This window comes from Rhea pennata, chromosome 2 (genome assembly GCF_028389875.1).
Source record: "Rhea pennata isolate bPtePen1 chromosome 2, bPtePen1.pri, whole genome shotgun sequence".
NCBI classification, from domain to species: domain Eukaryota; kingdom Metazoa; phylum Chordata; class Aves; order Rheiformes; family Rheidae; genus Rhea; species Rhea pennata.
Genome location: NC_084664.1, coordinates 16,409,007 through 16,435,464, shown reverse-complemented (window position 1 = coordinate 16,435,464; position 26,458 = coordinate 16,409,007). Strand labels below are relative to the sequence as shown.

Below are 26,458 nucleotides of genomic sequence, written 5' to 3'. Positions count from 1 at the left end.
ACTAAAAATCATCATAGTTGAAATACAAACTAGGTAAGATAGTAAGCTTCAATGTCAACCTAATACCATAGCTTTAATATTCTAATTACTGTTTTGCATAGGGCTTTTAATTACTTTAAGCATCCTAAAGACTAATTCAGTGTCCGTCTTCTTGACAGAGTTTGTATAACAAAAATTCAATTGTTTCTCACCATTCCGCCATCTGTTGAGTTCATTTTCTAGCCACTGTATGGTGTTACGCAAAGTCTTGTTTTTCTCTTTTTCTTTTTCATATTTCTTCTTCCATTGTTCTGCAGTGAGCTCCACATTGACACAGACTGTGTTCTTAATGGTCTTTGCTCTACATAGAAGAAGCAAGAAGCTCTGAAACGGGCTCTTTTTAAGAATTAAAAGTTTTTACATTTTCACTGATGATCTGTAGGAGATTATATCCAAGCAACTTCCACCTCTGTCAAAAGAATTTAAGGTAGGACACTACACAGCCTTGAACAAAGGGCAGTAAGGGTGGCATTTACCAAACCTAACAAATAGCTTTCTTATGGTCAAGGGACAGTATACAGACATTCAGTGTGTAATCTAATCTAGATTATTTAAAGAATTGTTCATTTCATCCTGAAAATCCTCTGACTAGACCTCCATTAACAAAAAAAAAGTGTACAAGTTGTAAAGTTCAGATGTCATCATCTAGTCAGGCAGACAGTAGTTGGTTAGAAACTTTTTTTTTATATTATAACTCTTATAAGCATCTTTCTGCCAAGACTCATTGGGTCTGGGTACTATCAAAGGTATGTTATTTCCTACTAGATTATGAGCTGAGGATTTCAGCCTAAATTGAACCACCCTAGCAGGTTAAATTAATAGAACTATTAACATACATATTAATAACTTAATATATCAGACTAACTGGGTTGAGGTACACTTTTCCTGATAAAAATCTTCTCTAAAAGATCAGTTGAAAACTTTTCTTGTTAAATTAAAACAAAAGAGATAAGCTAATACAGAAATGACCAAAGCGAAATCCTGACACCTTTTGTAATCTGCTCCAGTAAATTAAGCGATTCAATTTCATGTTCAGAAACTGGAGCATTACGATCAAACATTAAGAGTGGCAGAGTTCTCAATGCATACCTCCAAATTCCTGTGTAACTTAACTGAATTTATAAATATTAATTCAAGTGTTAATAGAGCATTAGATACAAGAAACAGACCAGAGGATAATTCAGCATGCTACCAAAGAAAGGTTGGCAGAGGGCAAGCTCCTTCTGCAAAGTGAATCAGCTTAACTGTAGAGTACCTCCTTACTCTCTCCTCCTACTTTAAAGTAAGAATATTAATTCCTCTCCCCAAGACTATACATTAAACTACATTTTGAGCCAAATGATACACTGTTCTCTTGAGAACATACACTGTCTTCAAGATCCTGTCTAGCTTAAGGATTTTAAATACATACACACATGTATGTAGATCATAACATTTAATAGCTACATGTGCACTGTAGAATTAGAGCAAGGAAATGAACATTCCAATTAATTTTAATAACTTTTCTTATTCTGCATTAGTTTCTAGGTTTAGTGAGAGCAAAATATTAACATATTTATATACGTAATAAATCACCAATAGCACTTACAGTCTCAGTCTATATGCTTATTAGCAACAGATTCCTTCAATAGTTTGTTTACTCTTAGAGGTTTACTTACAACAGCAGGTACTTTGTTGTTAGGCAGGAAACAGGGCGCTTAAGAGGAACAAGAAACAATTTCACAGTGGAAGTTACCTTTTAAGTCATTTACTCACCTTTGGCCAAACAGAAGAGTAGATTTAGTTTCAGATTCATTATATGAAGATGGAGAACAGCAAATAACAATAGTGGTTCTGCAATTACCCCCTAGTGAATCCTGAAGGATTCTCGTCATTTTGCTATCACGATATGGAACGTAAGTCTACCAAGAACACAGATGAATGAATCAGTCACGATTTTTTCAATAACCTTACTTAACTTGTTAAAATAAGCACAATGCTTTTACTAGGTAGAACTTTGTTAGAAAGACAGATCAAGTTCTATTTTAATTCATAAAATAGATGCCATGGTGAAACATGCATGGGAAGATATAACAGTGTATTTCTAAGTCTGGTAATTTCTAGAATACAACAAAACTTTCAGCATGATATTTGAAGCCTCTCAACATTAAATACCACCGTTATTGTTCCTCACACTGAAGAAGTGACAGCACAGTACAAGAATAATTGCCATGTGCAATGCATTTATACAATCACCAAATAGGTCAGGAAAGAATTTCTGCATACTATAATGCACTTATATCTCAGCCTTTAAGCTTTAAAATGAGAGAATAAAAAGAGAACACTTACACTGCTTTCAGCTAAAGCTGAGATGACATTTCCAAGAGCAGACAAAGACTTGTTGATGTTCTTAGCCTCATCCAGCACAGCACCTTCTGCCCCGGTTTTACTAACCTATATAACATTTCAATGAATTGTTATATGCATCTTCAGAAACACCTTCAATACAAAACTTGGAACCATATTCTTCCATTAAAGACAATTCTGATTTCAAGAGGTACACATCAGCAAATAGGGTTAGAATAACAAAAATCCTCCTCAGTCTCCCGACCTATTTCACCATCAATTTTTCATTGAAAACTCAGTATTTGGAGAGGCTTCTTATATTTCAAGAAAAGTGAACATTTTCACTTGGAAAGCAGGCCTTTTTATAGAATATAAATGGAGCTTGCATCTACGAATTGAAACTTTTTACTTCAGTTAACTCTTAAAAAATAAATAAATAAAGGAAGTGTGTTAATTTGCAGTATCAAAGCAATTAAGAGTTAGAACTTTCTTATAGAAGCCTATATAGTTTGGTTAGAGGTCTATTTTAACAAAATTTTAACAAAAGTTCAAAACACAGGTTTTAGAGGCTGAATTTGACCCACATGAATGCCATAGGAACTGAAGCTGATAGTAGCAGAAACTAGGAGGAGAGAAAAAAACTAAACTACCTTATCTCACACCATTCTGTTCATCTTAGCTCTCCTGCCTGAGGGCTGAATTTGATGCATAGTTCCATGGTTCTCTCTTTATATTCTTCTCATAAAGATGCTATCATGACTACAACTAAGCAATTCTATTTGCTTATGTTTAATCCAGTCCAAAACAACCCACAAAGAAAAAGTCAGTGTATTTCAAAAGACTTTGAGAAGCAAGAAAACAAATTATGATAAACAGTAGAAGGAACAAAACTACACAGAAAGGAAACTTGCAGCTTGGCTTGCTTTTTCAACTTTTTACTCACTTGGCTTTACTGCTCCCAGTTTGATTTCAATTAAAAAAAAGACAAATCACTAAGAAATACATTCTAGAATAAGAACAGGATCAGACAGAACAAAGAGACAGCAGAACAATGATGTGCAAAAACAGTATCAAGGCAAAATGATTGAAAAAGCTGGAGACAAAGATGGAGATAAGCCTTAGAAGAAAAGATTAAGAGGACAATGTCAAAAAAGCAGGTCTTAAAAGAGTAAACTACAGTGGTTAACAACGCAGGATAATACTAATACATAATAAGCAAAACAGAACATGATGTTCCATTCCTTTTTTTAAGCACTGATACAGGAAAGAAAGCTGTCATCACTGCAATAGTGCTGATCAAAATTTCAAATTAGGAAGCCTGGCACCACTACATAACAAAATTTAGATACTCCAAATACATAAATACTCTTTGATTTCAATACTTAACTATCCAACACACTGACACAGTTTTTACCTCTCTCAGATACTGAGAATGATCTCTAGTCTATTTCCTCATCCCATTCCATATTTACAAGGTCCTTGCAGAAATGCAAATCAGCTTTAGGTGATAGTATCTAAAGTCAAAATTAAACGCTTCAGAGATGACGACTGAACGGTAATATTGATGATTGAATTGTAATATTGAAAATCAAGTAGTTTAAGTGAATGTAAAAAATGACCCGAGTTTTTCAGAGCATAAAGAGAAATGGAAAGTTACCTTTTCACTACCTGCCAAGTCCACAAGGTAAAGTTTTCCACTTAGTTTCTGTTCTGTTTGAGTATTCTCTTGTTTTACATTAATAAGAAAAATACTATGACTTCGGGAGCTGTGTTCATTCATATCTACAATCCAAAAATATAAAAACTGTCAAAAGTATTTCTACAATCAATATTACTTGACTAATACAGTATCTTCCTATAGTGAAATCTAAAGCTAATAGAACTACATACAGTTATAATACAGTAGTCTCACGAGACAGTAAAACGAGAGCCAGCAAAACCAACAGTCAGTATAACCTAATTGAATAACGAAGATCCAGTCTCCTTTGGCCTTCTATTAATACCACATAAGCTCACTGACAAGATTTGCTAGCATGTCAGCTATGGATTTCACACATTAAATACATTAGAACACAAAGTACACTTATATCCTCACACCAGAGCACACTTCAAAAATTTAGTGCATCACATTTTATACTGTTGTGAAAATTTGAACTAGATGGTTAAGCCATCTCTCACCCTTTTCTCCTTTAAATACATATTGCCACCTGTGCTGTGAAATGTACAATGTAAACAAGACTCACATTGAATTTAAAACACTGTTTTAATTCCTTAACAAGATCTAAGCTGTCTGCAATCATAATGAAAACATAAGTCTGCCTATTTCTTCTTCCTTTTAATTATGAATCCCTCACAGACCTAAAAGGAACTAGTTCATTAATTCCACAGATGCAGCTCAACATAACAGAATATCTCTGTATCCAAGTTTCTTCTATTTCTCCATTACATAGCCAAGTCCCCATTTCAGTACTATTTTACCTAGAAGTAATCAAGTTGAAGTGCAGGACTTGTTTTCTTTCTTTGGTGAAGTAAATAACCAGATACAGGAAAAAAATAAAATTTCTCCTCAACTTGGCTCTCAAAGACTTCCAACAGTTACTAAAGATTGAAGCATTATTCTGCAGGCATCTTGTTTTTCCTTGTCATTTTTTGCCTTTTTGACCCTCTACCCCACTTCTTGTGGGAGTGTGGAGATCTACATCATGATTCCTGGTAACTTAGTTGCATGCCACAGGCCAAAAAGCAAAACCTGGGACACTGGGATGCTGTTTAAATCTGCAATATGTCTAAATACATCTTTGATCAGTCTTTCTTAGAGGCTGCAACATAACAGCCAAGCTGCAGATGAGACACAGTGTCTTATTTATAGATTCACAGGTTAATTGGAGCAAGTTCCACAAACTGGGACTTTGCATTATTCCTAATATAGAACTATACTTTTTTCCACAGTGATTCAGAGCTCCTCACTTATTTTCTCCTTCTAATCCAAGTCTAAATAACATCTAACAGCATGGATTCACCAAGGGGAAATCCTGCTTAACCAATCTGATAGCCTTCTAGGATGGAATCACTGGCTGGGCTGATGAGGGCAGAGCAGTGGACGCTGTGTACCTTGACTTCAGCAAGGCTTTCGACACGGTCTCCTCTAACATCCTCCTAGAGAAGCTCAGGAAGTGTGGGTTAGGGGAGAGGACAGTGAGGTGGACTGAGAACTGGCTGAAAGGCAGAGCTCAGGGGGTCGTCATCAGTGGCGTGGAGTCTAGTTGGAGGCCTGTGGCTAGTGGTGTCCCCCAGGGTTCAGTACTGGGTCCCATCCTGTTCAACTTCATCAACGACCTGGATGAGGGGACAGAGTGCCTCCTCAGCAAGTTTGCCAACGATACCAAGCTGGGTATCGTCTGGGTATCATATACCTTCTGAAGAGCAGCTCTGCAGAGAAGGACCTGGGAGTGCTGGTGGACAAGAAGGTAACCACGAGCCACCAATGTGCTCTTGTGGCCAAGAAAGCCAATGGTCTCCCGGGGTGCATTAGGAAGACTGTTGCCAGCAGGTCGAGGGAGGTGATCCTGCCCCTCTACTCAGCCCTGGCCTGGTGAGGCCTCATCTCGAGTACTGTGTCCAGTTCTGGGCTCCCCAGGACAAGAGAGACATGGAGCTACTGGAGAGAGTCCAGCATAGGGCTACAAGGATGATCAGAGGGCTGGAGCATCTGCCCTATGAGGAACGGCTGCGAGAGCTGGGCCTCTTCAGCCTGGGGAAGAGGAGGCTGAGGGGGGATCTCATCAATGTGTACAAGTACCTGAAGGGAGGGTGTCAAGGGGACAGGGACAAACTCTTTTCAGTTGTCCCATGTGACAGGACAAGAGGCAAAGGGCAGAAATTGAAGCACAGGAAGTTCTGCCTGAACGTGAGGGGGAATTTCTTCACTGTGAGAATGACAGAGCACTGGAACAGGTTGCCCAGAGAGGTTGTGGAGTCTCCTTCTCTGGAGATAGTTGACTAGCCCACCTGGATGCAACCCTGTCTAACGTGCTCTAGGTGACCCTTGCTGAGCGGGAAGGTGGGACTAAATGATCTCCAGAGGTCTCTTCCAACCTTACTGATTCTGTGATTCTAACAAGAAATGAACAGAAAGACTTGTTTCTTAAAAATGTGCTGAAATGGCTTGCACTGAGCCTTTTCTAAACCACAAATTATTTAGTGTATCACTTTTTGTCTTCCTTGCTTTTTAATACATACAATAAACAAACAGATAAAGCACTAAAGGAGATAAAGGTAATACTTACTTGTAACTGCTACATGTCGGTTAGATTTTCCTTCATCTATAGTATCCATAACTTCTTCTGGACTACATACAAAGCGCTCCGTGCAACCCTTTAAAAAAATATGAACAAGTCAGAAAAAGTACAAGACAGAAATGAAAGATCAAAATAACATCAGATTGACCCTCACCTTTACATAGGGAACTCTATTTTTGTCTTCATGAACAGAAAGATTGGTCTTCGAAACTGGAAGAGGAAAAGTTCTAAAGTTAAAATACTTATCAGTTACTGGCAAAACGAACACGCTGTTGACAACACATTCTTCAGAAGTTACAGATATTATTTCACAGCAATACTTTATAAAAACAGAATATACATGAAATAACCACTAGTGCAGGTAAAATGATTTTGTATAGATTAGCTCCACGCTTTTGAATTTTGATGTACCTATATCATGTATAGGTTATTATTAGCATACTACATAGCTAAGTATCATGATAAGGCTTTTTTAAAAAAAAAAAAAAAAAAAAAAAATCTCCCTCCAGAATAAGTTTATTTCATACAAACAAAAGGCTTACCATCTAAAAGGTCCCTTATTTTATCTAGGTATATTTCAAAATATGACACCTAGAAGGAGGGTGAGGGGGGGGGAGGGGAATAGAGAGAGAGAGAGAGAGAGAGAGAGAGCACATTAGAAAGTAAAAATGCATAGCTTTTGGATAAGAAGGAGCCAGTATGATTTAGACCTCCCACGTAACACTACATCTAGTTCATGTCCTTGAGGCTGGACTAAAATATACCTTTAAAGATTAAACTATTTTATCAAAAGCTTCAAGTACTATCAGCACTGACACAGGCTATCAGGATAGCTACCATCAATGTTTAATGGAAACAAGATTAAAGTGTTATCTTAATTCTTCTTTAAGAAGAGCCAGTTACTTTTGAAATAATTTGCTTAGGTGTTCCAAGTTACAGGCATTCTACAAAGATATAGATAGAACAAACATTTAACTACAGACTACTTCCAGTTTTGATACTGAAACAACAGTTACTTAAATAGGTAACAATGAAGAAAGCTTACTTTAATGTGAAACTCGAGATTCTCATCCATGGAGTAAATATAATTAAAAATATCTTGCACTATTCTTGGAATAATCCCCATTCCATCTGGGTCATGAAGCTTCCCCTAATTAGAAGAAGATACAATTAAATGAAACATTATATTGAATTCAACATCACAAATAGTGCTAAAATGCAAAACAAAGTAAACAGAAAACAACCTAGTTTTAAATAAAAGGCTGAAAGGTATGATGTATTTGTCTATAAAAGAAAGTGTTGACTATCCATTTTAGCCCAGCATTTGCCAGGAGGGAAAAAGACAGCCTGGGATATCTCTCAGACAACTAAAAGTGGAAATCTTCTATCAAAAATGCTATGCTTCTTCTCATACTATTGAGAGCTGAAAGAATACTGTGATTGCCATTTCCAGTTCTAACAAACACTTCATGTATCCAAATACTGCAGTGGAAAATGAAACAAAGTTAAAATTGAAGACAAAAACAGCCGACAGACCTTATTTCTAGAAAGATAATATTATTATGGTGAGAAGAGATGACAGTGACAGAGAGAACTATTTTAAGATTTCTTACTTCCATAGTGTGTGTCTTTCCAGATGATGTTTGCCCATAAGCAAATATTGTACCATTGTATCCCTCAAGCACATCTAAAAGGAAAGAGTATTTTCATTAGGGTTCTTTTCCTTTTTCTATGCAAATGTCAAACAAAATAGAACACAAGCAGATAACTACTAAAATGTTTAGCAAATTAAATCATTGATTAAACAGATCAATGTTTGGGAACTCAGTGCTAGGTTTTGGGTTGGGGGAAACCATGTCACCATTAATTGCATTTTCAGAAGTTTATTATATTAGAAGGACCTTTCCTTCAACCAAAATTTCAGGACTTCAGAATCAAGAAGAGAAAGGAAATTCTCAGTTAATGTCCCAATACAATTTACAGGCTGAACAACAGATAGTCTTCAATGACTTAAGAGGAAGAAGAAATTGTACACAAGAATGTTATGGTCTGCCTTCACAGGAAAGTTCACATGCCTAATTCTTAAGAGAATGGGCTATGTTGTTATTTTTAAGTAGCTTACTTTTAGCCCACAAGGAGAGTTAGTTACATTTTAAATTGTGGATGAACCAACTTGGGTTTGCGGTGGGGGGGGGGGTGTTGGTTTTTAGATTTTTGTTTATTTGTTTACAAGTCTGTTACTGTATCTTGAAAGCAAACTTGTTTTCCATAAGCAACCCCAGGCTACTCCCAAATGGGGAAGTCTTATCTAACCTATCATAGCAATGAAATGGCACACAAGGTTGGAAAGGACCTCTGGAGATCATCTAGTCCAACCCTCAGCGTAGCCCATACGGGGACTGAACCCATGACCTTGGCATTAGCAGCACCACGCTCTAACCAACTGAGCTAATCCTGCCCCTATACTCCTAATCCATTTGTACCATCACTATAGTTCAACAGCCACAAGATACATCATAGCCTAAGAAAACACACTCAGGAAAAAAAAAGAAAAAAAAACAGATTAGTTTTTCCCAACTGGAGAGATAGAGGGGGAAAAGGGGGACATGATGGAGGTAATAGGGAAGGATTACAGTTCTTGGTCAACTCCAATTTTGAACTGCTAAAATTGAACTGACTGAATTTTTAATCTCCAATAAAGAAAAAAAAATCTTTTGATCTAATCCTGATCTCTATTTACCTCCTTAAAGACTTAAATTCTTGCAGTAGCATGGATTTTTCACAGTAATTCACTTCTTATTAAAAAACGTGTATTCACCCAACCTTCCGTTATCTTCATTTTCCTTTTATTATTAAAATATCCCTAAAATATCAACTATTAGTTGTTTCTTACAAGGCTTTGTTAAAATTATTTTGAAAGTTTTATATCAGAATTTATTACCCTAACCTCTTGAAGAAACTGTAAAAGAATGAGGAAAACAGCTAATTGCTTACTACAATAATGTACTGTTTTGTGACCTTGTAAGACTCTCTTATTGAAAGTTACTAGGTCAATTCTGACAATTCAACTTTGAAACTATACATCCTGAGATGTGAAAAGAGAACTCATATTTAAACTTTTCTTTGAAGCCAAAAATTACAGCAAAAAAAGGATTCCTTTAACTGCATATTAAACAACCTTAGAAAAGATCTCCAGTATGTGCACAATTTTACAAATTTCCTTCTTATATTCCTTAAAATAAGGGAACACAACTGTAGGATGTTTTCTGACACCAATAAATCTCAAAAAATTAAAAAAAAAAAAAAAGGAAACTACTCACAGGAGTTGTTTCAAGCAGAAGTGTTGTATTTTTCTTTTAATAATTTCTGAGAAAGTGTTTTAAATGTTTGCAGAAACCCGTGAAAAAAAATAAACGTGAAAGGTAAATATTATCAAATGTTATAAATAACAAAAATAGCAGGTTTAGAATTGAGATCATTGATCTACCAAACTACAAGAAGATTTTTACACTGCTACGATCCATGCTGGTTCTTATAAACATTCAGAGGTTAAGAGGGAGTTACAGAAGTATCAGTTTTCACCATTAAAAACCCACACAAATATATTAGACATTTCCTTATGGCAAAATTTGTTCTCCCACCTTACCTTTGACAATCTTTTTAGCACAATCATTGTATACTTGTTCTTGTGATGTGTTTGACTGGAATACACGGTCAAATATATATGGCTTGGACTAGAGAAAAAGAAAGGAGAAAAAAAGGACATGAGCTATTTAAAAAACAAATAGGAACACAACTGAAAGGTGTTTGAATAGAGTTTAGGAGTAATCCTTACTGTCTCAATGTCTTATATTTTATTTTTAGTCACCTGAAGGTACTAGTGTAGAAAATGGCTTACATACAGTATTGCCCAAATCTTTACATGTTTTCCTATAAATAAGGCCTTGAATTAAATATATTTGGTTCCAAAGTGCAATTTACTCAGCTCTCCAAAACTACTTGCCCACGTGACCTCAGTTTACCCAAGTTACAATGTAAGCCAATACCTGGGCTGTACATCTGAGAAACCTTTATTCCTTTCTACTACTCCATTATTCTGGTAGACCCAAATTATTAAAAACAATTTACAACACATTACACAGAATGTTTGTGTTGGTATTATTAAAAAAACCACACACATTCAGATCAGCTGCAATCAGCATAAGAACAATTTCTTCATACACAATATTCTTCCTCCCCACTCCTGCCCCCCCCCAAAAAAAAAAAAAAAAAAAAAAAAAAAAAAAAAAAACTAACCAAAAGCAGAAGGAAAGGGCCAGTTTTGGAGAAAAGTATGGTTTCTATCGTTCACCCACCCACATTCCTTTCCCCAGCCTGATCTTCCACGTGCCTTTTGATAAGGTCTAGCATAATATCAAACAAAGCTTTTTAGTTCCAACACATGGCCAACTGCTGAGAGGGGCTGCATCCAAGTAGATGAGCTCCCTCTCAAGAAAAAATACGTATATATTTATACATACATATATGTTCATATATATACACACACACATATATGTGTGTTTATGTATGTACATACATATATACACACACTTTACTACAGCATTCATAGCATAAGTATGCTTAACAACCCACAAGACTAAGTAGGCAGAAATTATTTCTTAAGGTACTGAAGTCTTTCAAGATGATGCAGACTGTTTCACATTATGGAAATCACAAGTCCTCTCCATTACTCATTTTTACTTTCAGATATGCATTAAATCTTAAGCTCCAAGGGAAGAATTGAGAGCATTATATTGACTAAGTATACAGGAAAAACTAACAGTTACATGTAACCTTGAGGTAAGAGACTGAAGATTGAGAAGGCATTATATAAAGAGATAAGTCACCATAGAAAAGATAATGCTAGCCATATATTTTCTTCTCACTAGCAGCTGCAATTTTAAAAAGCTTCCACCTACACAAATACCTGTCAGCTACACTACACTCTGCAAGTCAACTGCATCACAAAACATACTCATCCCATTTCTTTCATACTCAAGTCCTTCTATGCATTTGCATGCACTGACATAATACCATTTAGGCTGATCCTACTTACCATTACAAATTGGAAAAATATAGTCAGAAAAGCAGTGATGTCTACACACTACCCACCATTAACAGCTCTCATTACTTCCTCATAGATTCCCAACATCTGATCTTTGCTACCCCCAGCAGAACTTGGCAACTATTTTTACCTCCTCACAGAAATAAGATAAAAGTCCTTTAAAATGCAAATATTTTGCATAGTGTTATGTTTGAATAAATCTACACACATTATTGAATATTTATATATTATTGCAAAATATTGCTAAAGTCAAACAGCAGATTTTTAGTTGCTTCAAAGAAATTTGATTTTTAAAGTTGGGTTTAGTTTCTGGTATGGGAGAACACCTTGCTTAGAAAGTACTGTAGGCACAAAATCTGTGCTAGTCTGCAACTATCCTGCAATCCACAGGAATTTGCCAAAGGTTCTAAAAAAAGTATCTGTTTTCTGGCATTTTAAAACAGTATTTAGAGGACAGTGCTTTTTATTTTATTCTTCCATCAAATAAAGTTTAACTGACATATACTATTATTCTATATATATGTAAAAGGAAAATTGTGTTTTCTCACAGACTAACGAGGACTAATCCAACTCAAGTAATCCCTGAACACACTATACTTTTAGACTTTCCACTCTCCAACTGCCATTTGGATGCCTTCATACAAGAACAGAGCCAAATTACAGTATTTCATGTAAGTACCATTTTTGTTTGTTCACAAAATTAACTAAGATGAAGAATAGCATGTATGACGAATGTCATGGATTAGTAAGAACAGAAAGCTAAGCTGTAAGAACTTTACTCGGGCAATAATGCCTTTAATTGATCTTGTTTATTTATACAGTGAAAGCTAGTAGGCACATGACAAATTCCAATTACCTTTAAATAATAACTGCTACCAACATACCACAAAATTACCAGAGCCCCCTCCATACCACTTGTCACATCCCTATCCCTTGCAGGGGGAAATTGGCAGATTTGTCAGTGTGGCCTCAATATTATCCCTTTCTCAATTAAGCTAGAATACAACTTCAGAGCCCTCAAAAACTCAGTTAAGTACTTCCTCACTGCCCACAGTATTCTTGTTTATCACACCTGTGAGAATCCACATTAGATGACCGTCCCTCCTCCATCATCACTGAATCCATATCTAACCAACTAGGATTAGCCAAGCACGTTCCAGAATAATTATGTTAAAAAGTTATTCCTATTCAGTATAATCAGTCACTATGCGGGGTTTTTTTGGCACCTGCAATGCTATATCTTAGCACTTCTTATAGTCTACTTTCTGATGCAGACAAAGCCAAAATCAGTATTACACAGATTACTCTGCCCTAGAAAGCCTGGTCATTACCTTTAAGAGATTAAGCAAGAAAGATTAAAGTGACAGATACTTTTCTGTAATCAGATGACTTTTCTTCCCCAAGAAGTAAACAACCAGGTATTATGATGGAACTGCAACACAAGAGGTCCAAGTAAGATTGTCTCATGGTATCCATAACTATGATAGTGTCTCTACCATGCTATGATGCTACCTTGACATACTCCAGAAATTTATTATCAGCATCTTACTTAAATCCTAATAAAAAACTAACACACATAGCTCAAATGTCCCACAATAAGAACTCTGCAAACACTCCCACAGCCCTCCAGATATATCTGTCGACATGATTTAGCAGCAATTATTTAGCACCAAATTTTAAACAAAGGGTTTATGTCCAAGTACACATTTCTGCAGTTAAAAGAGTAACTACCATTTATACAGCAGAATGTTCAGTCTATGCAAATTATACAAGATTAGGAGCACCTAAGACTTGTTCTTCATAAAAAAGTCAGTTTTTCCTAGTACTTTTATTGAAGACCACACAAAAAAAACTTGATCTCATTTAGACTGAAATCTTAATTCAAAAACCTGTCTGTACTTAAAAATGTTACACAAAATTACTTTACATTATTTCTAATGAATTTTCCCATTGTAATTATCTAAGTTATAGAGCTAGTTAGTCATAAGACTATCTTAGTTCACCTGATTTTCTAGGCATTAGTATCTGAAGTAAAGCCAGTAGTGATTTTACTTCAAAATCAATTCTGTACATTCCTACCACAACATGTACAGATGCTCCTAAAGGTTAACCAAGGTATTCTTTTTTTTTTTTTTTTTTTTCCCTAGACTGGACTGCTAAAAGAATGCTTTATACAGCTGTGTTTAGCTTACTCTTTAGTGTGAGGCTGAAGTAATGGGCTTACTTTCCCCTTAAGTTTAGATTCTTTGTTAAAAAACATTCTCACTTTCAGCCACAAAATACATTAAAATAAAAATTTCACATTGATTTGTTTCTGGAAAACATGAGGTCAAATATCTGACTCAATTCTTCCTATTACAAAGTTACAGTACTGCTACTTTGGCACACCAAATGGAGTCCGAAGTTGCACATGAATGAAAGGGCACATTCCCAACTTAGTATTTTATTTTCAGGTTAAATAAAAGATTTTCTTCGTATCCTAGCATTAGAAATTGCAGCTGATAAGGAACAGTCAGTAGATCCCAGCTCTTTTTGCCTTCCATTCCCTATTTCTGTGCAAATATTGCGATTCGAGCATAAACGTGAATAAAGTTACACATACTGTACATCCTGCAAGAAACAGAACTTGATTTTTCAGCTATTATTTATTGTCATAGATGACTAAAACAGGAAAGTTTATCATGAAAACCTGTGACTAGAAATTCGAATTCCATCATCAAACCAGAGGAAATTTGGAATAAAGGTTTCAGCAAAGCTTTACTTTTACAAAATTATTCTCCTAAAGCCAAAAGTAAACACTGTTGACATAAATCATCATTAGGTTTCAGAACAGAAACCAAATATGTCATGAGTGGAGAGCTGTTTTTAAGAAAGTGATACAGCAATCAAGGAGTACATCCCCCTTTAAACATTACTGTAAGCTAGAATACTTGCTTTTTGTATAATTGCTAGACGAGTATCCTCTGAGATATTTCTCTATTATCTACCATAATTAAGACTGAACAAAGTAACATTGAAAGAATACGAATACCTCAGCTACAGATTAGTACAACTTCTGGCTTATGTTTAAATTTCACTTTAAGCATTAATCAGAAACACAATACTAAAAACAGCGTGTTTTCCTTCACTTTAGTAAAATAACACAAAGAACTCTTGTTTAAGAAGGCACCTGCGCCTTGCATTTATACATTTGTATCTTTCAGTAATGCACGAGCTATGTTTCCTTCTGAATAATCCTCTGGCAAAAGCTGCTGTAAAAGCAAGTGATCTTCATTAATCAGATTCTAGCACAAGTTAAACCAAGCCATGCTTTCATTTACTATCCTGTAAGAGTTTATAAAGGCAATGAAAAAGAAAGCTAAATGTATCTCATACTCTTCACAGAGGCTAAGTATAGAAAACATTCCTCTAAACAAATACTAGAACACAGGCAGGTAGTCAGCAGTCTTTCTTACAAGCCATACAAATAAGGATGATATTATGATCATTACTAGAGAAGTCTGGAGGCAAGCAGGACACTGGACGTTTGTGTGTCAGTGCCCATAATGCCTTGCCACTCCAGTCATTTGACAGCACTGACTTCAGTCTAGGCTTCTGTCTGAAACAGTTGAGTGTGACTGCACTGAGTGACTTCTTTTGGACAGTTCTAAGATGAGCAAGAGTAGGGAGAGAGGTGGGTTATTGTTTTGGGTTTTTTAAGTACAAATATCTTTAAGTAGAGCTATAAAGCTACCCAGTTACAAGCAGTTTTATCTTTAAAAATAAGGACATAGTTGCGTACCTTATAAACTTGTTAGTCCCTCCTCCCCCATCTTACTCATATCCTGAAATCCCCGAGTAAATCGCTTTCAACTTTATGTTAAACAGTATAAATCTCTTTATATACAAGGTCCATATATTCATAGCAACTCATGCCATTGAATTATCCATTTTAACAAAACCCCATATTAATAAAAAGGGCTATTAGAAAAAATTATTTAATAAAGTGTTAAAATGGAAAGAAGTTGCCTTTGATTAATAATAGAAATTCAAAAAGCTCTTGATTAGTTTAAAGAAGTGGTATCAATTACTGTTTAAGAACAGTACCTTTCCAAAGTCTGCTCTTTAAAATAGGCCAAAGCACTTGCCCACTGAAATTGCTGTTATACACCAACTACAATTAAAGTATTTATCCAACACAAATCAAAACAACTCACTTATCCAGAATGACAACCATGCCAGTAATTACACAGGAGCTAGGAAGAGATGGGGGGGAAGGGCGAAGAGATAGTTCAGAGATGACAGGGGAGCCAAGAAAGGAGAAGGAGGGTTTGGCTACAGGCACTACCTTCCCTCTCCTCCTTCCTCCAGGAAAGTCAAATCTGCAGTAGAGCCTGCTATAAACTCTGTTCCCACTGTCTCCTACATTTATCTCCTATCTAACATTTCAAGCAACATCCAAGTATTAGAAGCCTTCAACATTTCAGCATAGAGCCAGGCACACACAGAAGACATTACAATTCATTCCATCAGGCTGTTCAAGAGGGTGACAGCAGACACAGGAAGCAGATATATATAAGAAGTGGCTCAATTCACTGATCAAATGGCAGCCAGTATTACATGTAGATGGAAATATAGAAATCCTAATAAACAGCTGAAAGCAAACAAGCGTACAGCTTACTGAGGAATGTTTCTAAAAGCTGTTTCATGAGAAGAATTGCTTCTGTTACCAGCCACCCTTCCATAATTTCACAAAACACAGGCAAAATGTGGCTGGCCAGCTAGCTACATCCTCAGGTTAGGACGTAACTTTGTAAAACTCCAGTCAGCTAAAAACAAGAACCAGCCAACCACCCACCCCCCAACACACACACCCACCCACCACGGAGAGGAATCCCAGAACATCAGTTCTTCATTAAAATAAAGTTCAAGTACTGTTACTACTCCTGTAATCCAATAATGTTTCTTTCAGTATTTTTTCAAGGTCAGACACAATAATTCCTGGACATGGGATCACAGAAGATTTTTTGTTTTTACCCTTGCAGGAAACACCAAAATACAGTTGTAACAATAAATATTAACTCCCTAACAAGTTTCAGTTCAGAGCCCTGCATCATCCCTCCCAAGCATGACATATTGTTCTACAAAAATTTAGTGCCACCTCAGCCCAATTTATATTTTAAATATTTTAACAAGCGTTTAAAGATATAAGAGTTTTCTCTTCAACTCACAAACAATAAGAAATTCTAGTTTTAATATTTGATAGTAAATTCCTTAGAAATTTTTAAATTGTGTAAAACTGTCTAACTGTGAGAAGCAGACTATTAGAGATGAAAATGCAGAAGATTCTATTCATCTTGCAATGCACGGATGGAAAGAACATTTTAAAGTTCATACCAAATTACCTCCTTTGTTAGGAACAGCTGTAATTTAGCCCAAGAACTACTGAAAGAAACACAATGCGGAAAAGCACTACAGTGCATTCTAGCTTTCTTGCAGCTCAGAACTCATGGAATTCCATATTTTATTAGCAAATCAGTGAGATTTAAGCAGAATAAAGCACTAGCGTTTAACACGTCATATTAAAAATCTTTGTGATTAATGTCTTCTTCGAAGTTCAGATACTGTGAGAAAAAGGTCGCACTAGTAGACTTAAGAAAGGGAATAACAAAAATATTTAAAGAAAAATAATCATCTGACATTTCTGATTTGTGCATTCAGCAACACAGAACCAGGATTGTCTCCATAGAGTGATTAAAAATTAGCAGAGATAAAACACAAACATCAGGAATAAAGTGTTAGTTTGCAGAATACCAACTAAACTAGGCAGTAAGCTACAGTACTTTATATTCCAGCTCCACCTTGTAGCTAAATATGACACACTGAACAACAAGGCTAAGCTTATTTTTTTTTCTCTGTAGTATCCAGATTGCCTTATAAAAGCCCTCATACTTTATAAAATGACTTAGGTTAAAACAGATTTATAGACTTGCAGCAAGTCAAAAGGCCTCAGTTATGCTTTAAAAGAAGTTATGAGCTGATGACTGATTTGCAGATCATTAGCACGAGCGCAACGGAGCCCACACTGTTTTTGTGCATTTTCTCTCTAAATTTTTTCTGTTGATAATTACATTACTGCTAGTTCCAATGCACACCTTTTGAGCAACTATTTAGGCCAAAGTCACTGCAGTTGCCAAAAAAAGGCGCAGCCTAGCCAGGGGACACTCTGCAGAGCTCGTCTGTCACACTCCACCTCCTAACTCACACGTTTTCCGTGGGCGCACTGAAGCCTGCCCTGTGGCTCGGGCTCAGCAATGACAACTCGAGTTACACCCCAAGCTGCAAGCCTTTTGCTACGGCCTTTGTCCAGGTTTCCTGAGCAGCTACCACGGGCATGTCCTGCAACCACACAGACCCAGCCAAAGGACGCGCCCCCCAGCTGCTCCCCAGCTCCACTCTCTGCCCCACCATGCCAGCCTCCAGCCTAGCCGGTCCCGTCTACCGCTCTGCCCAGTCCTCCTCCCTTTCCCACCCCTTACCCAAAACAGCCGCCCCCTCCCGAGGCGTCCCCGCCTCTCGCCTCACACCGCGCCCATCCCCGCGGTGTCTGACCCCACCGCCGCACGCCCCCCCCCACCCTTCCTTCCCGCCTTTCCCGTGTGGGGCAGCCTCTCACCGCGATGACGACGGTGTCCTCGCCCTGAAACTTGGCGACGTACTTGTCGCCACGGGTCACTTCGGACTCGTTGAGGGGCCTGAAGCGACACATCACTTTGATGTTACACTCCGCCGGGTCCGCCATCTTAGGCCAACGCCGCCGCCTCCGGGGCGCTCAGCTCCGCCGCCGCCCGCTGCCGCCTCTGCGCTGCCCGCTCCGGGGGTCTCGCAGGCCGCCGTTGCCGCGGGAGGCCCGCGCCCGCCTGAGCAGAAGGGAAAAGGGAACGGCTCCTTCCTGGCCGCCGCTGCCGCCGCCTGCTCTCACTTCCTCCCCAATATGGCAGCCATGGCGGCGCCTGCAGCCGGCAAGCCCCGACCCTCCCCTCCTCGGGCAGAGGCGGCGCGGACGGCAGGGCCGGCAGGGGGTGACGTCACCCTCCGCAGCGCCCAGGCCCCGCCCCCCGGCTCGGAGGTGCTGCGCAGGCGCACCAGAGGCCCGGCTACGACGGGAGTTCTACGGCGCAGGCGCGAACCCGTCGCTGGGGAGGCCGAAGCGGGGCCACCCGGCGGGAGGATCGGCGCTCCAGGGTGTCGACGCTCGCACTGGGCAGGCGCAGGTAGGATGAGGGGGCGGGCTCAAGAAGAGGCGTGGCTTTTCCTGGGGCGGGGCTTCGCGGGGTGGGGCTCCTCCGAGGAGTGGGAGGAGGTTGGGGTAGGGAGGTGAGCGGGAGCCGCGCGGCGCCGCCGGCGCGGCGCTAGGGAGCGTTGGCCCAGCGCCTCCTCCCCCCCCCACCCGCTTCCCCACGCGCGATCCGCGGAGGGGGGTTGCGCTCGCGTGGCTGGGGCTGACTTCGGCCACGGCTGCCGAGGGGCGAGGGCCGTTAGCCCTGACGGGGCCGGGCGCGCGCCTCGGCCGCCGCGGGCAGCGTTCCAAGCCAACGGCCGCCTCGCGGCGGTGAGGGGCGCGCGGCGCAGCCCTCTCCGTGCTGCCGCCCGCCAAGCGGGGCGAGCTTGGAGACTGACGGAGCGGCTTTGGCAGGCGTGAAGTTAAGGCGCTGGAGAGAGAAACCTTCTAAATTTCTTTATTTTTTTTTGCCCCCGCTGCCCGGCAGAGCTAAAAGGGAGGGGAGTGCATGAGTAAAAGCCTACTGTGAAACTGTCTGTATTTTCTAAATCTCCTGTGAACTAATTCCTTGTTTGGAAACCTGTGGAGGCCGTCTGGGGCTAGGAAGTCTGCAGTGGGCCAGAGCGTGTTGCACTGGTATGCAGCCTCTACAGCTCATTTCCCATGAGGAAATCTCTCCCCCATTTTTAATTCCAAAAAAAAAGAATATGCACAATAGTGTTCTAAAGTTCCATTTATCACAAGTTTTATTTAGTACAGATTAAATGGAACTTTAATGCTAATCCATAGAAACTTGCTGACTGATCTAGATTTAATAAGTTGTCAGGTAAGCCATCCAGATCACAGGCTCTCAGAAAAGTTTCAAGGTTTTAGCACCATACTGCTTCCCTGTAGCTATAACATAAACTTTTGGGTCAAAGTACAGGTTTACAACTCAGCTCAGTTAAATCAACTTCCCATCAGAAATCACCATCTGAACTGGAAACTTTAAAAGGCCTAGAAATTAAAAAAAAAAAAAAAAAAAAAAAGTGAGGGATTCTTCTTAAATTAGTAAATTATAGTAGACCAGAATGACTTAGAATAGCAGTACCATTCCTTAAAAATTCCCTGAAAGTATACTTTTTTTTTCATTAGAAAAGGAAAGATGATAGTGAATGTTAATAGGGACCATCTGAAATCAAGCAGCCTCCATTTTCAAGACCCTTCTTACTGCAAGGTTTTGAAAGGTGTGTTTTTACTTAGTATAGGCGTATGAGGTAGATCGTGTTTCAAAACTCCTCCGTGCTAATCTGCATGTCAGGAACATTCCCTAATAATCTAATTTCATCTACAGCTTTTTTTTTTTTCATACTGTAGTGCGAAAAATACTTTTTGTGCCTTGTTTGAGGCAAGCCCTAAATCTTCTAAATTGAGATCGTGTTGTAACAGGTTTATTTTTCTGCTGTAGTTAAAACTTCTGCAGGACTGTGCTATCTTGATCAGAGCGGCAACAGTTACCTCTCCCGACCTCCCAGTGCACTTTAGGTGTTAGGTAAGGCCAAGGCTATGTCCACCTTTAGAAGGTGCACTGCTGCTCCATAACATCTAGCATACGGGCATCTATCTAGAGTTCTGTTTAACTGCTTTCAATAAAACATTTCAAACATAGTGCTTGTCTTCCTGAAAATGTGAGAAAAGCCTATTTTTGTTGATTTCTATTTTAGAATTTGTGAATTTATATCCCAGTCAGCAAGATACATTAATATGCCTAACTCAACTATTTCTTGGACTGTTCATGTGCTTATGAGTAGGCACGTGTTTGTACAGCTGCTGGATTTGGATCCTTACAGATTTCCTGTGACAGGAGGTTATTATTTTTATGAAGGGCACATGAATTATTTACTATTTTTTCAGTTAATTTTCTTTAATATGTGAGGAAAAATAAATGTTATCGGCTAAATCAACAACTTCATGATTATTACTCCCAGCTGAAACACTGCTGAGATATTCTTTACCCTAGTCTATTTAAGAAACTTGTAATTATCATTATCTGCAACCCAAGGGGACGTATCATTAGCTCCATTTGCTGACACACAGTACTCAAAGTACGAACAACTTGGTAAAGGAAAAGAACTCATAATAAAATGGTTCTCAAGAAAATAAATGCTTAGGCCTGCTTATCTTTCAAATGCTTCAAATAACATACACTTCACAAAGTGATAGTATAGACTCATGACTAGGTAGTTACACATTTTAATCATGTTGTAACAAAAAATAGCAGAATGTATGAATCATGCAGAAGGAACTGCCCACTTCCAGGCTGTTGATTACATGCAAGCTCTTGGGAGAGCTGATTGATGGTCTCTCTCAAACTGGCTATGGGAAACCTTACTAAATGAGTTCCCTTGAGCTAAACATGCATGTTCTCATATTCATTCCAGGTATTCGGTTGCAAAGATTCTCCTCTGTGATCTGCTCTTCAAAATGTTCAGCACCCATTCTTTCTCGTGACCCATTTACAGTCCAACAATGAGGAAACGTATTCACAGAGGGCAGTGTGTTATCTCTATTGGCTCTAACATGGAATATCAAACAGCTGTCTTGATGACTTGTATTTAAAGCTATGGTGTCACTTTCCCAAAAGTAGGACAGAGACCAAATGTCCTGGTAAGCTTCCAATATTGTCACAATTAAAAAATTCTTTTTCATTTTTAATTGGAAATGTATTTTACCACCTTTTCTGTATTATGTAATTGTCTGTCTATACCATACTTTCTCAGTTATTTAGGTTGAAAGACTGTTTAAAAGTAATCTGTTACAGTGAGAAAATATGATATATCAGCTTTCATAAAAAGTGAATCTTCCTGTCTGGTATTTAAATGTGGTATGACCTCATAAATGAAATACATTTTCTAAAGAAATAATTTATCTAACAAGTAGGGTAAAGTTTCTCAGTAAAGCGCAATGTCTTTTAATAAAAGTGGTTTATCTAGCCAATTTATGTCTGCTAGTTCACTAACCATGTTTCTTCTCATCTATAACCTATGCAATAATCTAGAAATTCTTTTATGATTTGCAGTTCCCATAGATCTCTAATGTCTTCCTGACATTAAAAGATCATCATACTAAGCAAAGGGAATTAGCAAACACGAGGCTTGCAGTGAAACTATATCTGGATAATGATGTAATTAACCATGAAAATTGTTTTGGCAGAATGACAGTAATCTTGATTTGATCTTAAAAGAATATTGCATATTTGAATAAATCTTTAAACCAGGTGTTTGTGGAGAAGCAAATTAAACCTACTTCCTCCTGCCCTTTAAAGAATGAAGTTCTGAGATGGTAGATTCATCAGCTGACAGTACTTGTTGAAATTCAGTGTTCCTGATGCAAACACAAGCACTCTTTTCATTTTAATTTGCAATGTGCTGGAAGAATATAGCACACAACTTTGAGAACCAAGGCATATTCTAGGTCAAATTTATTCTGAATTTGCAAATCAATTTGTAGGACAAATGAGTGATTAGTTTGCTAGATATGCTGCACTTGGAACAAAATTCTTTGTTGCTTGTAACATCCTCTGTCAAAAAAGGCTCTTAAGATAATTTATGAAGTCTCATGTCATTGCTTGACACTAAAAAAGCCTTACTTAAAAGTAGCAAGGTTTTATTTTGGACAGCTTATTGAAATACATTTTAAAGTCTCTTTACCAGCAAAGAAACTAAGTGTGTTCAGTCAGTTCAGCTTGGGGAACTCACTAACTAACTAAACTGAGATTAAAAGAAAGTTGAATGAATGAAATCCAGTGGCTTAAGATACTACTGGAGTCAAACTTGATTATCTAAAGGTCTCATTCAGTTATAAAATTATAAAGCTTCCTTTTGCTCCAGCAAACAATATGACATTGGAATGTATCTCCTGTCCCAGTCAAGTTTAGGCTTTTGTATAAACTAGCAGGATGAAACATGCATTGAGGATGCAGCTGCTGATGCACATTAACTTCTTGTCATAAATATGAACAATTATAAAAATTAATTTTATTTTTACTTTTTCTAACTAGAAATGCATACAAAACAAAAGTTGACCTCTAATTTATTCCTAATCACCAAGACCGTATTTAATTGTTTCTAACAATGTTAGACTAATTAAAAGCAAAATTAAACTCTGGGAATAAGATCATACAAGTTTATTTTGGCTACTTTATGCAAATGCATGTAAAAATTCTGTAAGCTTGCTATCTAAAGCATTGACTCTGAATCCTATTTGGAGAAGGGCTATTCTCAGGTTTTTTTCATTGCTTGTAATCACCACTGGATTGTATTTTACTTGCTGGGTGCTTGCCTCAAGCATTTTTTTTTTTAATGTTGGCAGCTGTGTTTGATCTGGGAGCTGAAGCTGAAAGCAAGGAGCACATCTTTTTTGAATTCAAGAAGCAGGAAGATACTTGATTCATGTGCAGGCAGAGGGTGGGGTTTGAGAAAGAACTGGGAAAAACAGCTGGGATAAAAGAGGCAAGGCAGAAGAGCCAAGTTTGGAGACTTAAGAGAAATAGGTAGAAAGGCAGAAAGGTCTGTGACTGCTGCAGGAACTTCTCCAAAGCCATGAATGGAATCTAAGATCCTTCACTTTCCCTTGTCAGCAAAGAGGCACAGAACCCTTCAGCAAGCGGGTGAAGCTCAGAAGGCCCACACACAGAGGGAGACCATGGACGTTGTTCGTGAAAGGCAGTGGACTTGAAGTCCAGTCATGAGAATGTCTGTATGTTCACTGAGCTTTTCCAAAAAATTTTGTCTCAGGTGCTATAGAACAAAATTGATGCCAGTGTGGTATGACATAGGGAAATTTCTGGGCTTGTTATAAATACCTCTTATGCCTGTCAATCCATTTTACAAGTGTTCTAGAAAGAAATAGGCAAAAGTTAGTACACAATGAAATGGTTAAAGGTTAAATTGAACATATGTCTTGCATTTAATAGATGAAGCGTCTAAGGAAAATAAATTAAAACATATGAACCTTTAAATCCAGAAGATCTCTCTCTCGTTAAACTTTGCTTTTGGCAAATGGGGATTTTTTTTTCCTGGCTGATCAAGTTGTCAGGAGATGATATCAAGAAGAGCATGATATTGACAACAGCCTGATTTCAGTGGATGGCTATAAAGATCATTCTGCCACCTACTTAGCTGGTGGTGAAATTAGCATTTCACAGGAACCAAAGAAATTGGATCCTCACCTGGAGTGAAAAATGGAAGTCAGCCTTACCTATGTAGTCAACATTTCTCTTTGTGCTTGTCTTCGAGTTACTTTTTCTTTTCTGTTTAGTTTCAGTTTTGTGTTTCCTCTTTTTCTTCACTGCAGGATTGCTCTTCCTAAGGAGTATGTCCTGGTAACCTTACTTGGAAGTAGCAAAAGTGTACAAATGTACAAAATTGCAGGTACAAGACCTGCATTTGAAAAATATAGCTCTGTTCATTTGTAAACAGTAAGAAGTTCTTAGGGGCCACATGTTATATCTTGAACTTCACAAACAACATTAGATCTAAAAATCATTCATCTTTTTGGAAAGTGGCAGTCATATTTCCTCACTGATGTAGCATGTAGATTGTTTTGCTTTATTATTCCAAGTACTTTTATGTGCCAAAAACATCACTGTAATATAATCAAAGTTAGATTGTAGCTAATTTGTCTTACTTCATATCCTATACTGAGAGAAAACCAAGGACTGGAAACTAGTTGAATGACAAAGAAATGTCATTGTACAGAATCGTCATATGTCTACGTAATATGTATTACCTGTTATAATATTTGTGTTATATATCATGTACTTTAAAGCACATCACAGTTCTTCAGTGGTTTCATGTAGCTAGTTATAGCATGTCAGAAGTCCTATGCAATGCCCCATCTTGAGTGTGGATGCACACATCCATGGGCAGGGAGGAGGGGTGTTGAGAGCTTCTGTCTTTGTTATGTTAAGATTTTGCAGGTGATTTGGTCATATCTTATGTGCAATGATTTAAAAAGGCTTTTGGTGGAACTTGCGGAACACCCTCTGACTCTTCTGCTTCCACTCTGGTTAAGAGTAGTCACCTGCATCAATCCTTGCAAGAACGTTTGCCTCAGTTCATATGTTTTTCTGCATTTAGATTTAGTGTCTAAGGAATCAGACAGGAGTTGTTCAAAACCATCCTGTAGTATGATTCTTTAAAATATAAAGCTCAAAGGAAGTGTTTCACAAGGCTTAGCTTACTACTTAGGGGGGGGGACCTGAAAGGTTGCTAGAGTAGAGCTAACATTTTGCCTTTCTTCTCATTTGTTAATTTTTATAGCTAACTGGCCAAGCTTGTCATTGGCTTCAATCAGCCAAGTGAAAAGTATAGACAGAATCAGTTCAAGATACATGGGTTTTGTTTACTCCCAATACTGTTCCAATAATGACTGCCTGGCGAGATCTTTTTGTCCGGTTCATGCACCATGATATTGAAGGAAAATTAGACTAGATTCCTAAGTACTACGTCGTATTAGATCACCTTAAAATGACACCTAACAGCTAGCAGGATAGTTTTTGCAAGTGTAAAAAACTGCTTATCATCCACCTGCTGTCTGTGGCAGCAGAAAATGCAGAATGAGATCCAGTCCTCTCACTGAGTTGCTTAACTGGAGTATAACTTTTAGGTGTACCATGAAGCAGTTCTCTTAAAGCAAGTACCTAAGTACAGTGTATAATCAAGTAACTAGTAGCTAGTTATCATCTGATAAAAAGAATCCCTGTGAGACATAGAAGTAGTGCAGCAATTTTATATAACTAGCTACAGAGTACTAACCATATAGCAAACCTTTCGATCTTGACTCAGAGATTTCCTTTTTTTTCTTTCTTCTTTTTTTTCTTTTGAACATCTGTCAGTGCCCTGAGTCTGCCAATAGGCCTAAATTGCCCTCACCAGCCTCATCCATGATCCCCAGCCCTGCACTCTCTGCCCCTGTGCCTGGGAGCTTCACTGAAGATCAGACCTGGCCTCCCAGACCTTACCTGAGCTATGTTGCAGGTGGACCCTGCTCTGTTCCCTGCTAGTCTTGACTTTTTGACTAGATGTCCTGGACGAGCTTGACCATGAACCTGACTTGTCACCTCGCCTTTGTCTTATGCTCAATGGAGTGTTGCTGGAACCCATTACTGTCACCATCCTGCTTGGCTGGAGCAGGACTGTGATGAGGGCTCTACCCCTGCTCCGGTCACCCCAGCTTCCGGTTGCCCAGTGGAGCAGTCCCACTCTTGTTGCTCCCTGACAACAACTGGCATATGTCTCCTAGGAGTCATCACTTCAGATCCAGCTCCTGCTGCTCTGCCATTTTATATGGGATTTTATTTTCCAGCACTCTCAGCCTGGTGCTTTTCATGGTCACTGCACACACACATACACACACACACGCTAATTATAAAATATATATTTATTTTTA

The 26,458-nt window shown here is 38.3% G+C and overlaps 1 protein-coding gene and 1 long non-coding RNA gene across 4 annotated transcripts in view; one reads left to right on the top strand and one right to left on the bottom strand.

Annotated features, from left to right (window-relative positions):
- Window positions 1-18,793, bottom strand: part of KIF5B (kinesin family member 5B) — a 36,789-nt gene extending 17,996 nt beyond the window's left edge. For both annotated transcript variants that reach the window (XM_062568937.1, XM_062568938.1), the window contains exons 1-11: window positions 18,422-18,793; window positions 10,309-10,396; window positions 8,276-8,349; window positions 7,708-7,812; window positions 7,205-7,253; window positions 6,817-6,872; window positions 6,651-6,738; window positions 4,022-4,146; window positions 2,368-2,472; window positions 1,795-1,940; window positions 192-340 (exon numbers count right to left, since the gene is read on the bottom strand). In XM_062568937.1, the coding sequence (XP_062424921.1) occupies window positions 192-340; window positions 1,795-1,940; window positions 2,368-2,472; window positions 4,022-4,146; window positions 6,651-6,738; window positions 6,817-6,872; window positions 7,205-7,253; window positions 7,708-7,812; window positions 8,276-8,349; window positions 10,309-10,396; window positions 18,422-18,547 (1,111 nt within the window). In that variant the 5' untranslated portion in view covers window positions 18,548-18,793. The remainder of the gene's footprint in view (window positions 1-191; window positions 341-1,794; window positions 1,941-2,367; window positions 2,473-4,021; window positions 4,147-6,650; window positions 6,739-6,816; window positions 6,873-7,204; window positions 7,254-7,707; window positions 7,813-8,275; window positions 8,350-10,308; window positions 10,397-18,421) is intronic.
- Window positions 18,794-18,936: 143 nt separating this feature from the next.
- LOC134135987 (uncharacterized) lies at window positions 18,937-24,073 on the top strand. Of its 2 annotated transcripts, none has more exons than XR_009957401.1 (3): window positions 18,937-19,019; window positions 21,448-21,673; window positions 23,646-24,073. It is a non-coding gene; the product is annotated as an uncharacterized LOC134135987 (long non-coding RNA). The 2 variants fall into 2 exon arrangements; XR_009957400.1 differs by having other exon boundaries at window positions 23,378-24,073.
- Window positions 24,074-26,458: the final 2,385 nt, after the last annotated feature.